Source organism: Python bivittatus, unplaced genomic scaffold (assembly GCF_059951505.1).
Source record: "Python bivittatus isolate LINGU-HERP-01145 unplaced genomic scaffold, Pbiv_v1 ctg000020_np1212, whole genome shotgun sequence".
Lineage (NCBI taxonomy): Eukaryota > Metazoa > Chordata > Lepidosauria > Squamata > Pythonidae > Python > Python bivittatus.
Genome location: NW_028277030.1, coordinates 43,633,174 through 43,646,610, shown reverse-complemented (window position 1 = coordinate 43,646,610; position 13,437 = coordinate 43,633,174). Strand labels below are relative to the sequence as shown.

Genomic DNA, 13,437 nt, shown 5'->3' with positions numbered 1-13,437 from the left:
CAGGAAAACACAAACAAATCTGTGAAGACTGCATTCGAAACTGATTTTTTTGTTTTCAAAATTAAAATACACATTAAAATATACAGAGCTTACAGCTCCTGTGGTTAGAGATAAAACAGCAATGTATACTTTTAATTAATAATAAAACCTTAAAGAAATCAGGGAGGAAATATTCCCCCCCTTTTTTTTTTTACAGCGTATCACCATTTGGAGAAATGGGTCCACAAAGAGAGATGTGTGTTATTCTATTGATGGATGAATGGAAAGTGAAGCGAGGCGGGCGAAGGTCCGTTCGGGAGGGATGTGAGCTGTGCAAAAACTACGTTAGGGTCGGGTGGAGGAGGTGCGGAGGGAGGGCATGAAACGAAACATCCTAAGTTGGTTAGAAGGCGGCACCGCTCTTGACCCGCTGCGTTAAGCAGGATCCCAGCGGCTCCTGGGTTCGCCCTTGCTTTTCGGAGTAAAACTCTCTCCTTCCCAAAGCAAAATGTGGCGCGGCTCCAGGAAAAGGAGAGACGCTGCGGACTGCTCCGCGCTGGGTGCGGAAAGGCGGCGGCGGCACCGGAGGTGGGGCGGGGGAAGGGAAGCCCAGACAGGTTTCAAGGGAGGGGAAAGCCCGACGACCTAATTCAACCCACTCTTTGCATGGATAATTAAAGAGACGGTCTCCAAATTCTCAAAGGAGGAATCAGCGCCGTTTCTCTCGCACAGCGGGAGAAAAAGCGGTGGAGCCCCAGGTTGCGCCAAAGACCAGCGGCTCACCAGCGAGAGAAGAAAATCCGCCACGATGAAAAAAACAAAAAGGGGGGGGATTTTCCCTCCTCCCCGGAACGTCGCCCTCGACGCGGGGGGAGGAGGAGAGAGTCGGATAGAATGCTGGGAGCGTGACGTGTCCTTCAGGCCGCCGCCCTCCCGGCTCAAGCTATATAAAGGGCGCAGCTCACCCCGTCGGTCTTTTTCGCTACGGGTTTGCCGCTGCTTCGGAGGTGAGTCGTGCTGGGCGTGCGTGGGTGCGGCCTGGCCGCGTTTGGGCCTGGGCTGGGGAAGGCCGAGGACAGAGCGAGGCGCACGTGCTCCCGGCACGAACTAAAGCCGTTCTCGACGCCTGCGAGGGGTTCGGGAAACCAAAGGCGCAGCCATGCTTTGGCTGGCAAGCGGGAGAAAGGGATCCGCGTGTGCCTCTGCGTCGCCGCCCCCTCCTCCCCCTCCCCCCCGCGTAGGCGGGATAGGGACTCAGAGCAGCGCGAGGGCTTCGCTCCAAATCCGGATGGGCCCCATTCATGTCTCCGGGATCGAGCGACGGGATGGGAGGACTAGGAGCGCGTGCGGGACCTCGGCGCGAAATGTGGTGCTTCTGGCGGGACGGGTGCACTCGTGGCACGCTGGGTCCTCCGCTGCTAGCCCCAGCGCTCCTTTCAGTTTCGCCCGGCGGCGTCGGGGCTCGGGGCGGGAGGGATCTTCGCTGGCCTCGGTCTCGCTGCCGCTGCCCGCTTCACACAAAAAAATGGCCGCTCTCCGCGGCGGAGGTGGCTGCTGCCGCTACCGTCACAAAATGGAGGACGCGGGCGCGCGGGGCGGGGCGCGCCAACAAGTGGCTCCCCTCCCCCTCCTTCCCGGCTCGTGCTCGCTTGGCGCCGACACAAAGGAGCCGCCCGGCCTTCGCCTTCCTCCCGCCTGGGATGCCCCAGGCGGCGGCCTAGAGGGCGAGAGCCTCCCCAAATTGAGTCCCAGTTGCCTCCGTGACCCTCGCCATCGTGAAGGAGGTGGAGCTGAGGAACTCGAGGCAGGTCTGGGCCTAGTTGCGGCCTTCGAGCCCGGAAGGAGAGACTGGCTCATTAAGCTCGCTGACCGTTCCCCATGTTTTTGATAACTTCTCACCAGAGAGCTTACGTGAATTTTCTCTTCTGTTGGAAAGGCTGGCTTAATTTTTTTTTTTTTTGGCCTTGTGTGCTTTATCCCGCAAAGGACCTTTATTGGAGCCGACGAAAAGCATATCTAACCATCCAACATGGGAAAGGAAAAGACCCACATCAACATTGTTGTCATTGGACATGTCGATTCTGGCAAGTCCACCACCACTGGTCATCTGATTTACAAATGTGGTGGGATTGACAAGAGAACCATTGAGAAGTTTGAGAAGGAAGCTGCTGAGGTGAGTTTGTCTCCTGAAGAATTGTTGGTTTATCTCCATTTATGTTAGGTGCTTGACTTAACAGAAATAAGGTCTCATGTTAAGTTTGCTGCTAAAAGCCTTAGTATATTTGGTATTTTATCTTATGTAAATCAGTGTAGACCAAATAAACTCTGCAATTATGAATCACATAGTCTGGTTTTTTGTAGACTTCAGGGGAAAGGAATAAATATGTAAATAAATGCATGGGGGAAACATGGGAGAAATGCTCTAACTAGGGAGATAACTAACAGTTTTATTTATACATACAGTTATAAGGTGATTGTGAAAGGAACACATTTAAGTGGATAGCTTTAAACAAATCATATTGACATATACAGGGCATTGGATTAGCATGTCACTGGGTTAAGTAAGTGAAAGATACTTGGAATTCCTCAGTAGTTGTGCCAGTTGTGTGACCTGCTAAACATAGTTTGCAGATTATGTTTCAGAGCACTGATGCATACTTCCTTTAAAAGAGCAACAGCAGTCTTGGCAACAGTTATGTCAGCATATGCTTTATAAAAACTTTTTTTCTCCTCCATTAGATGGGTAAAGGCTCCTTCAAGTATGCATGGGTATTGGATAAGCTGAAGGCAGAACGTGAACGTGGTATCACTATTGATATTTCACTCTGGAAATTTGAAACCAGCAAATACTATGTCACTATCATTGATGCTCCTGGACACAGAGATTTCATCAAAAACATGATTACTGGTACTTCCCAGGTGAGCAACTAATGTGAACTTTACCAGATGCAATAGAAATTTTAATATTGCAAGTAAAAGTATTGGAGTTAATAATGATCTTTCCCCCCCAAAGGCTGACTGCGCTGTCCTAATTGTTGCTGCTGGTGTTGGTGAATTTGAAGCAGGTATTTCCAAGAATGGACAAACCCGTGAGCATGCCCTTCTGGCCTATACTCTGGGTGTAAAACAGCTCATTGTTGGTGTCAACAAAATGGATTCCACTGAGCCACCTTACAGCCAGAAGAGATATGAGGAAATTGTCAAAGAAGTCAGCACATACATAAAGAAAATTGGCTACAATCCAGATACAGTGGCTTTTGTGCCAATTTCAGGCTGGAATGGAGACAACATGTTGGAGCCTAGCTCTAATGTAAGTAATAGTTGGAGGGGTTTTTTGTATGCAGTCACCATCAGAAAGAATTGCAGATAATGAATTACTACTTTTTTTTCTTTTGTAGATGCCCTGGTTCAAAGGGTGGAAGGTGACTCGTAAAGATGGCAATGCTAGCGGAACTACACTGCTGGAAGCTCTGGACTCTATCCTGCCACCAACTCGTCCAACTGACAAACCTCTACGCCTGCCACTTCAGGATGTGTACAAAATTGGTGGTAAGTATAACAATAGCAAATAAATGTATATTTAAGAAAGAAAATTAATAGGGCTGTATACTTGCATTTGCAAACATAGCTAGAAAAGCTGTATTTCTTTCTTTAAGGTATTGGTACTGTTCCAGTCGGTCGTGTGGAAACTGGCATTCTAAAACCAGGCATGGTGGTGACATTTGCTCCAGTTAATGTTACAACTGAAGTAAAATCTGTGGAGATGCATCATGAGGCTCTAAGTGAAGCTCTGCCTGGTGACAATGTTGGCTTCAATGTAAAGAACGTATCTGTAAAAGATGTCCGTCGTGGTAATGTTGCCGGGGATAGCAAAAATGATCCACCAATGGAAGCTGCTGGGTTTACAGCACAGGTAACTTGGCAGAAGCTGTACTTTGTCAACATTCATAAGTTCCACAGTTAGAATAATGTGAGCATAGATTAATTTTTATCTATCCCCATAGGTTATCATCCTGAACCACCCAGGCCAAATTAGTGCTGGCTATGCCCCTGTTCTGGATTGCCATACTGCTCATATTGCTTGCAAGTTTGCTGAGTTGAAGGAAAAAATTGATCGTCGTTCTGGTAAGAAGCTGGAAGATGGTCCAAAGTTCCTCAAATCTGGAGATGCTGCCATAGTTGACATGATTCCAGGCAAGCCTATGTGTGTTGAGAGCTTTTCTGACTACCCTCCTCTGGGTAAGTATGTTATTTATTAGAGTGATCTAATTATAATAGTTGGTATTGTTACTGTTACTGTCAAGTCAAAGTATAGTGAAATTTCAATTTACCAGATCTTGGGGCAGTGGACAACCACGTTTAACAGGCCAAATCCTGCTATAGTTAAGTCACTACACCATGCAGATGACAAATCCCATGCAGAAGACAAATCACTAAAGATGTATTCCAGTTCACCAGACATTTGCAATTGATGGACACTCACTCCTTCCTCCCCCCTTAGTCTTTTGTAAAGAATTTTCACTATACAACTTTTTAAAAAACCATCTTGAATTAACTGTAAGCTAATGAGAATGGGAATGAAAAGAAACTCATGCACAGGAAATTTTGTAATAAATTAGTCTCTCTCTTCTTGACTCAGATAAGAAAACATTATAATCTCTTGTCCAATGAAGAAGTTAGATTGTGTTGGTGATAGTGTAGACCAAGCAGTGTTTTTAATAAGGTAGTGTTGATGAACTGCTGTGAAATACCAAATTAATTACAATATCACTTACAGTTGGAGTTGAAGAGGAGGATCTTAAAAGCTCAATTAGAAAAAGGAAATAGTGCTAATCTATATTTCTGCTCTTGTTTGAAAGCTCTAACCGCTTTTTTCTCCTCCGTCCTTAGGTCGTTTTGCTGTGCGTGACATGAGACAGACCGTTGCTGTTGGTGTCATCAAGGCTGTTGATAAAAAAGCAGGTGGTGCTGGCAAGGTCACAAAGTCTGCCCAGAAGGCTCAGAAGGCTAAATGAAAATTCTGTACAACTGCCACCTCAGTCTTAATCAGTGGTGGAAGCATGGTCTCAGAACTGTTTGTCTCAATTGGCCATTTAAGTTTAATAGTAAAAGACTGGTTAATAATTACAATGCATCGTAAAAGCTTCAGAAGGAAAGGAATGTTTGTGGACCATTTGTTTCGTGGCAGTTTCTAAGTTATTAGTTTTTAAAATCGGTAACCTTTTTTAAATGGAAACAACTTGACCAAAATCTGTCACACATTTTGAGACCATTAAAAACAAAAGTTTAATGCAAAGTCTCTGTGTTCTTTGGGGCTATTAGTTATACATTGATATTCAGAAACCTTTATTTGTGCTTTGCAGAACTGTATGGTAGCAGAAAGTAAAAATTATACTTTATTATTGATTTTGGGACATATGATTGTTTACAAAAGTATTGCAGCACAAAGTCCTTGAAGGGGAATGATCTTAATTTTGTGCCAAAATCTAAGAATTCTAAAATAGTTAAGGAGTTCAATCTCAAATATATTGAAACTACAAAATTAGGTTTGTAGATTCAATTTTCCATGTTTAATATTCAAAAGCACATGTAGGCAGTGACTTGTCCATTTTCATGCTATTAGGATAGATTAATGATTCAGTGATAATTTTAAATTGAGTTCCTGGGTTGATTAAAGCATTGTGTGATCATGTTTCAGGTTAGGGCATAGAAATTCACCTCTGATAGAATATTTCTCAAGCTATTGCTGCAAGTTAAAGGTGGTTAATCAATTAAAAGGTCAAATGCTGTTTTGCTGCTTATAGGAAAGTTCTGAGAGACTAGAAAATTTTCCAAGTTGATTATACTTGATCTTCAGGCTAGTAATTATAAAATCAGGAAATTGTAGGTTTCAAAAAATCATGAACAGTTAAACATTTGAGATTTTGTATAAAAGCAATATTGTGCTGAGAGTATAATCTATATTCAGGTTCTAGATGTTATGCCAAAGTTGGTGGCTTAAGTCCTATAGTAAATGAATGGAGTCAATTGTATCATTCCCTTAGAATGGATTTGGTATTTTAATAGTGTTACTAGCAGAAGACATTGCTATGCACCATTTCAAGCTTCAGTTTTAATTTGCATTTGTGGTATCCTTGCGGGTGGGGGCGTTGTGTGTGTGTGGACAATAAGAAAAAAAAAATCCTGTAGCTTTTGTGGGGCCTCATAAAGGACAGTAGAATTTTATATTTAAACATTTGTTATGTGAACAACTGGCTATTTTGTACCCATACAGCCTTTTAAAATACAAGGTGTAATGTGCAGGATAACAGTTTGCTTTTCTGTCCTTAAATACTTTGTTTCCTTCAAATTGTTTTGATGTGCTTGAGTTTGTGGACATTGGGGTTCTGCTTTTCACCTGACCATAGCCTGGTCACATACAGGCAACTAATTTAAGGACTAGTTCTGGTTACAGCTGAGCATTTTTAAAGAATTCAAAGTGAGTGAAGCATTGCCTTTTTTTTTTAATTAGAGCTAAATTGACCTGAGTTTATAAATCTGTCTGGATTGTACCTTTAGTGTCTTTCAGTATCTGAATAACTGCTAGATAAATTTAACAGCAACAAACTAATAACAATTTGGCAGTATAAAAGTTATTTTCAAGGCACTAACAGGATTTGAAGAAAAGATACATAACAAGTACTATTCAGTGAAGCTACTCTCACACCATGAAAGCCTTAGATTAATCAGCTTAGTACTTGTCTAGTATTTAGGAAACTAAAATTATAAGAAGACTGGGGAAAATAGTAATTTGGGAAGGATATTGGCATCTAAGTCTTAAATGAGCAGATTTTACTGCTTTGTCCAGTGGCTTTCTCTACATTTTTTCAGCCACCTCCCTCCAAAAAGTAAGACTGACCAAAAAGACCACCTGTTGAGAAACATTGAAATCAAACAGTGGCTACTATGTTGATGAAAAGGGTGTTGCAGGCAAGTCATGCTATGTCCTATAGGGCAACTGCTGCACCTCAAAATTATTTTAGAAGTGTGCCAGAATGCTAAGACAGGCTTTACACAGATTGAGATGGTAATTTTATGCTGTCACTGGAGCTGATAATTAGCGATTACTTGCCTATGTCAAATAGCTGCCTTTGGTTATTAAACTAATCTGGTCAACATTTTCTGGCTATTCACATACATTGATTAGTTTTGCTTTCCATTGCATATGTGATAGTATACTTCTGTTGGGTTAATTGAAAAATACTAAATTTTGTAAGCAAACACTTGGTCTTCTAGTTTATCTTCAATAAATTTTGAGTCTAGAACTACTTGACCTCTATGGCTCTTTATTTTTCAGGTAAGGTAGTGTTTCAAAAAATCATGTTGCTCACACTGAACACAAGCAGTACCCTGCTGTATTGAACCATTGGCCCATCTAGTCCAGCAGGTAGCCTTCATTTCAAGATGTTTTACATTGATTGCCCTTGGAAGTATCTGTTTAGTAACTTTAAGGCCTAATCAAGGTAAAACAAGTACTTAAGCTATACCAGAAGCTGCAGGGATGTATTATGATTCTGGTGAGTAAATTACCCCTGTGCAGTACATGTGGAAAAAAGTCATTCATGTATATTGGCTATAAAGTAGCTGTTTTGCGGGCTGCCTAGGCTCACTTCAATATGCAACGTATAAAATTGTGTATGATAGCTAAAAACCTAGTTTAAAAAGACATGGTTTGTGAATTATGCTTGGAGATAACTGAACATCTGAGGAAAAAACTTAAACCAACATGCAGGAAAAAAATGTGAACATTAATTTTAGGATTTAGTGTGCATGTGGAGAAAACTAAGGTTGGCTTTGCATCATTTGCTTACTGTTGCTTGAGGGTATCTATTGCTCTGGCAGACAGGAACAAACAAATTTTCTTTATTTTCCTCCGAAGGCCCAGAAAGTCCCACATTCCCTGAACAGATAGGGAGTTCTTGGTTGGATTGAGCACAACTCTCAGTGCTCCATCAGCCTCAAGAGTTACAACTGCTTGTTCAGAAGGCGCTCACACTCACCCTAAGGGACATTTTCATTGCTCACTTGGAGTGATAGAAGTGTCCTCATTCCTTTGGAAAGTCAAAGGACTTGTAGGTTGTGGGCAGTAGCTGAAGGAAGCACAATTTTTTGCTATTTTCTTGCCAATTGGTGGGGTAGGGCTACCTCCTATATGGATGTCTATTATACAAACCAGGGAAGTCATCCTCCCTGCTCTGAGCTCACTGTTCCCTCAAATGTTCCCAAGAGCCAGCTCTGCCATCCTGATGAGGAATAGAAGAGAAGCACTGCCCTTACCTTGCTGAAGCATTTAACGGGGGCCACTTGTAAGCGCTTAGAAAATGCCTGTGCTTGTCTTCCAGCTCTTTGCTGTTATACCTAAACTTCAGGGCACTCTCCCAAGAGACAGAGCCAATCACACAACCAATCCAGATATGATGAAGATGCCTCTAAGATTCTGGATGTGTGCTTCCTGGGTGTGACTCGTGATAATCTCCCAAGACCTTAGAAAGGGAGGAGAGCTATCATGGGAGGATCAAAGAAATTGTTACCATGATCTCCATAGGAGAAATTTCACTTACAAATTTCCCCACAAGTTCTTTAGTAATGGGGATCAATCATACACTTCCACTGAAGCACAATTTTTTAATGGTACCAGAGGCAGTAAAAACAAACCTAAAAAGGGTTGGGGATGCAAGCCATTTATATTATGTGAATAAAGTGACACAATATTTGGATGTAGCAGCACATCAGGTGTTTAGTGAGGTCATTAGGCAATACTAAGGGTGGTACTGTAAAGACATGGCTGTGAGAGCTGGACCATAAAGAAGGCTGAGCGCCAAAGAATTGATGCCTTTGAACTGTGGTGCTGGAGAAGACTCTTAAGAGTCACTTGGATTGCTAGGAGTTCAAACCAGTCAATCTTAAAGGAAATCAACCCTGACTGCTCATTGGAAGGATTGATAATGAAGCTCAAGCTCAGATACTTTGGCCAACTAATGCAGAGAGGACTCTTTGGAAAAGACCCTGATGCTGGGAAAGATTGAAGGCAAAAGGAGAAGAGGACAGCAGAGGATGAGATGGCACCACTGAAGCAATGAGCATGAAACTGAGCAAACTCAGGGAGGCAGTGAAGGACAGGAAGGCCTGACGCAATATGGTTCATGGGGTCACGAAGAGTCGGACCTGACTGAAAAACAACAGACATTTTGTACATGTTGCATTTGAGAAGACTGAAGCTGTGTTCTTTGGAATAAAGGTTATTGAAATGTTTTTTCCCCGTTATCTTCCTTTGGCCTTCCTTTCCAGAGCTGTTCTCACTTCCCAATATCCTTTTACAGTTTAATCAACCTTCTTGTGTCCAAATGTCTGATGGCTGATAATTTGAAAAGAGCTCAATTCTAACCACTCACTGACCATTCTTGGATCCAGATATAATTTAAATATTCCTTGTAGTTTCAGCGTCAGCATTCCCTTCCCAACACACTGAGAAGGGACATTATAACAGGCTGCTCCAGGTACAAGAAAATGGTTCTCCACTGCAACCAGACAGACATTACATTTCTGCCTAGCCATTGCTTCTAAAGATTATACTAGAAGAAACCCAATAGCCTCCATTGTTTCAGGGATAATGATTTCAAAGGATGGGACTGACACACCTAAATATTCTAACTAGAGATATAATCACCTTCTTTTAAATATGGGAGGAAACAAGGTCAGTTTCATCTGCCAAACAATCAGCTTTAGCAATTCTGGTTCACTTTCAGAGCTTCATAATCTTATGGATGAATCCAGTTCTATAAGCCAGGGCTCACTCATGCCTCTTATACTGGGTACTATGTCCTTTCCAGAAGCAAATAATAGGAAGATGAGACATGAGTTCACTGAGCCATCTAACATTGTCCTTCCAAATGGTGGGTGTCTAAGACCCCAGAGAGGATCAAACTCATCTTGGTGGTCATCCTCCATTCTAGTCACGAGCACCAATCACAGCATAAACATTTAGGAAATCAAAATAATCAGAGTAGCAATCTGCAGATTTAAGTCTCTGCTACATCAAAATCACATCTAGTTCTGACCAACAATTCAGTCTGAACATACACGAAACTCCAAAGCAAAACTAAGTCCCACTCATGGGAGAGAACTGGGTAGTCACACCTCCAGTCTCTTTTGGTGAAACATATTCACCAGCTAGTCCTTATGGCTCTCAACTGTCCCAGAAAATCTTTGTGGTCCAACAGGGAAGCTGCCCATAAGCTCTCTATGGGATCTGCTCCTCAGATTGGACTGCTTCAGCTGGGGATCCTCCTTCCATTCAGACGTGAGCTGGTTAGATACATAACTGGAGGTTGCATGTCAAGCGCTGCACACTGCAGGCTGCACTGCAGTCTCTGTCCAGATCAGCCTAGCCTCCTGAACAGCACTGACAGTCCAGATCTATAAGACCACTTGATGTGCCTTCTCAAATGTTTTCCACAATTGCCCTTTATGTCAAATCTTACATAGTGCACTACTATGAAGCTCAGTCTGCTGCTTCCCCAGCAGGTATCATGATCCATACCTATTTTGTCAGCATTTTCCACTCCACTGAGTGAAACATGAAGGACAGCAGAAGAAAAAAATCTTCATCCTCTTCTTTTACAAGGCACTACAATGTTAATTTACAGGTTGCAGCTGAGGCTTCCTTCAGAAATTGAGTCCTGCAGCAAGTTTTGCCTCATTTGTAGATCTGTTCAGTGAATAGTTTCCATCATACTGGGAACTATTTTAGGAACTCTCAGGTAAGCATACTCTCCAGCCAGAGTCGGGAAGCAAAACAGTGAACTAAGCATGAAGTTCTTTTTTAAACCATTGCTGGAGGTCATTCACACCCATCCCTTGGTGAACCAACCAACCTACCTTCCTTCATTTCTTTCTTCCTCCCTCCCCTTATTCAAAATCAAATTTATTTATTCAAAGTTGTTATAGCCACCTATTCCAGTAGACGCTGGGCTGCTTACAAAATCCAGGAACAATAAAAACAGTTAAAAACATACAGCAACACAGCCAGCCTGGGCTAAAACAACCATAACAATAACAGAAAATCACAAACATGTTAACTCCAGGGCCGAGACCAAAGCCAGGTCTTAAGGGCTTTTTGGAACCCCAGGAGAGTAGATGCTGTCTGTATTTCTGGGGGGATGGTTTTCCAGAGAGCAAAGACCATGACAGAGAAGTCACCCTTCCTCAGTCCCATAAGATGAAAGTGTTTAATGAGGAGACCTGGAGTGTATCCACTCTGCCGGAATGTACTGGGTAGGCAGAAACATTTGGAGATAGGTGGTCCCTCAGATATCCAGGCCCTATGCCATGAAGGTAAAAACCAGCACCTTGAATTGCGCCTGGAAGCCGATTAGCAACTACTGCAGCTCATGTAGCAGAGGTGACACATGGGCATACCAAGAAGCATCCGTTATTGCTCACACTGCTGCATTTTGAACCAGTTTTAGCTTCTGAATGGTCCAAGAGCAGCCCCATGCACAGCACATTGCAGTAATCCAGTCGTGAGATGACCAGGGCATGAGTAGTTGTCTGAAGGGCCTCCTGGTCAAGGAAGGGGTACAACTGGCACACAAGATGAACCCGTGCAAAGGCCCTCCTGGCCAGAGCTGTCACCTGTTCATCAAGCAATAGTTGCAAATCCAGGCGGATCCCACGTTGCGCACCAATCTCGAATGGGGAAGTGCAACCCCATCTAAGACCAAAGGTGAACGCGTCCCCAGTCCAGGAGAGCACCACAGCCACAGCCACTCAGTCTTGTCAGGATTGAACTGAAGTCCGATCACCCCATCCGACCCGAACACCCTCCAGATACTGGGTCAGTATCTTTTTGCTTTCTTCATTTGTTCAATCCTTTTCAAGTAGTCAGAGCAGTACAGCCTCCACGGATGCAGCATGCAGCATGTTTATCTAACACCACCTTGTGGCTGCTATGCAGCTTTATTATATAGGGCTGTAGAGCTATCAAGATTTGAAGTTTGGAGGGCACGCAGATACACCAGTTGCACTTGCCAGCACCTCCTTACAAAAGGTGCATTTTTTCTTGGGCCAATGCAGTGATCATGTGTGCTTGGAATCATCATTTCCCCTTTAAATGTCAGTTGTGCACAATGCTACACAATTTTTATAAACCAGGCAAAATTTGACTACATTCTCGATTAGCATTATGTCAAACTAAGTTAATCATTACCAAGTGGTCTGCTTAATCAAATTAACAAATGAGAAAAAGAGAGGAATAGGCATGGCATGTGGAGCAACTTTGGCTAAACTGTAGAATTCTATATAATTGAAAGCATCACAGGTGCATCTTATTTATGCTTCCCCTGTTGAAAATGGAACAAGTTTGTCCCTTCTAGCTCCAGGTATGTTGTTGCTGGGCAGTAATCACAAGTGGTGGAATCACTGGGTGATTAGAGTTTTACATGTTTACACAGATATACACTAGGCAACAATATGCTGGCTATTTGAAAAATGGGTCAGCGATCACAATATTAATGTGTGTGTGTGTGTGTGTATATGTATATATAATATTACACACACACATATAATTACTTGGCAACAATATACTACCGTATATAGCTATTTGGATTGATGAAGGGACCTCAGATTTCTGCATCTTATTAATTAATTTATTTAAATTTATTGGCTGCCCAACTCCAGTGAGCTCTGGTTCTCCACCCACACATTTCCATTTTATGGCTGAGGAACTACCAATTAATGAGCTAAATTCAAGATATTGTACTAGTCTATGAAATCCCTTCCATTTCTCTCCATAAGATATATTTGCCCATTAAAATGAACCAAGGTTTTTTTTTAAGGGTTACTCTTTTTAGGCCAAAATACTTTAAAAATCTATTTGTGAGAATGGCTTCCCCCCACTACAGATTTGCTACCTGGGAGGAATTTGCTACTGAAGGGAAATTCAGTATCTGAGGTCAAGGAAAATGTCTGAGATATTCAATAACAGAGCAATTACTGTGAATTTTTAACTATGCCTCCTCTTTTCACATTGCAACATGGGGTTAGATTTGGGGGAGACCCTGTAGCCTCTGGTTGTTGCTGAGTTAACGCAATGGTGAGGGAAGCTAGTCACTGTAATTCAGCAACATCCAAAGAGCCACAATTTTGGAAGTATATATCTGCATACACAGCCAGATATAGTATTAAGATATTATAGCTTAAGACAACTGAATTAGCCTGGATGGAACAGAGACTCAATAAATAGCTAAATAAAACCATACAGGCACTGCTTCTTTGGAGTATCAGAATACAACAAAACATACTGAAGACTATGTAAATGCATGTTATTCACTGTGACAGTTACACTTTTCTTACTTATTTAGGAAGAACTGTAACTGTCTAATTGGACTCACTGCCGCTGCCCTTTCTTGTGGCCAGGGA

The 13,437-nt window shown here is 42.5% G+C and overlaps 1 protein-coding gene across 1 annotated transcript; it reads left to right on the top strand.

Annotated features, from left to right (window-relative positions):
- The first annotated feature begins 835 nt into the window (after positions 1 to 835).
- Positions 836 to 5,275, top strand: EEF1A1 (eukaryotic translation elongation factor 1 alpha 1). Its single transcript, XM_007431108.3, has 8 exons — positions 836 to 986; positions 1,966 to 2,152; positions 2,719 to 2,898; positions 2,993 to 3,289; positions 3,378 to 3,528; positions 3,636 to 3,892; positions 3,984 to 4,218; positions 4,870 to 5,275. Exons 2-8 carry the CDS (start codon positions 2,009 to 2,011, stop codon positions 4,992 to 4,994), a joined length of 1,389 nt encoding a protein of 462 aa, XP_007431170.1. The 5' UTR covers positions 836 to 986; positions 1,966 to 2,008; the 3' UTR covers positions 4,995 to 5,275.
- Positions 5,276 to 13,437: the final 8,162 nt, after the last annotated feature.

What these genes read in the sequence shown, in the direction of transcription:
- EEF1A1 (XM_007431108.3), top strand. Translation starts at nt 2,009, where the DNA reads ATGGGAAAGGAAAAGACCCACATCAACATTGTTGTCATTGGACATGTC. An exon ending in TGTTGGAGCCTAGCTCTAAT is followed by an intron (nt 3,290 to 3,377) that starts GTAAGTAATAGT and finishes TTTCTTTTGTAG; the next exon opens with ATGCCCTGGTTCAAAGGGTG. An exon ending in GGATGTGTACAAAATTGGTG is followed by an intron (nt 3,529 to 3,635) that starts GTAAGTATAACA and finishes TCTTTCTTTAAG; the next exon opens with GTATTGGTACTGTTCCAGTC.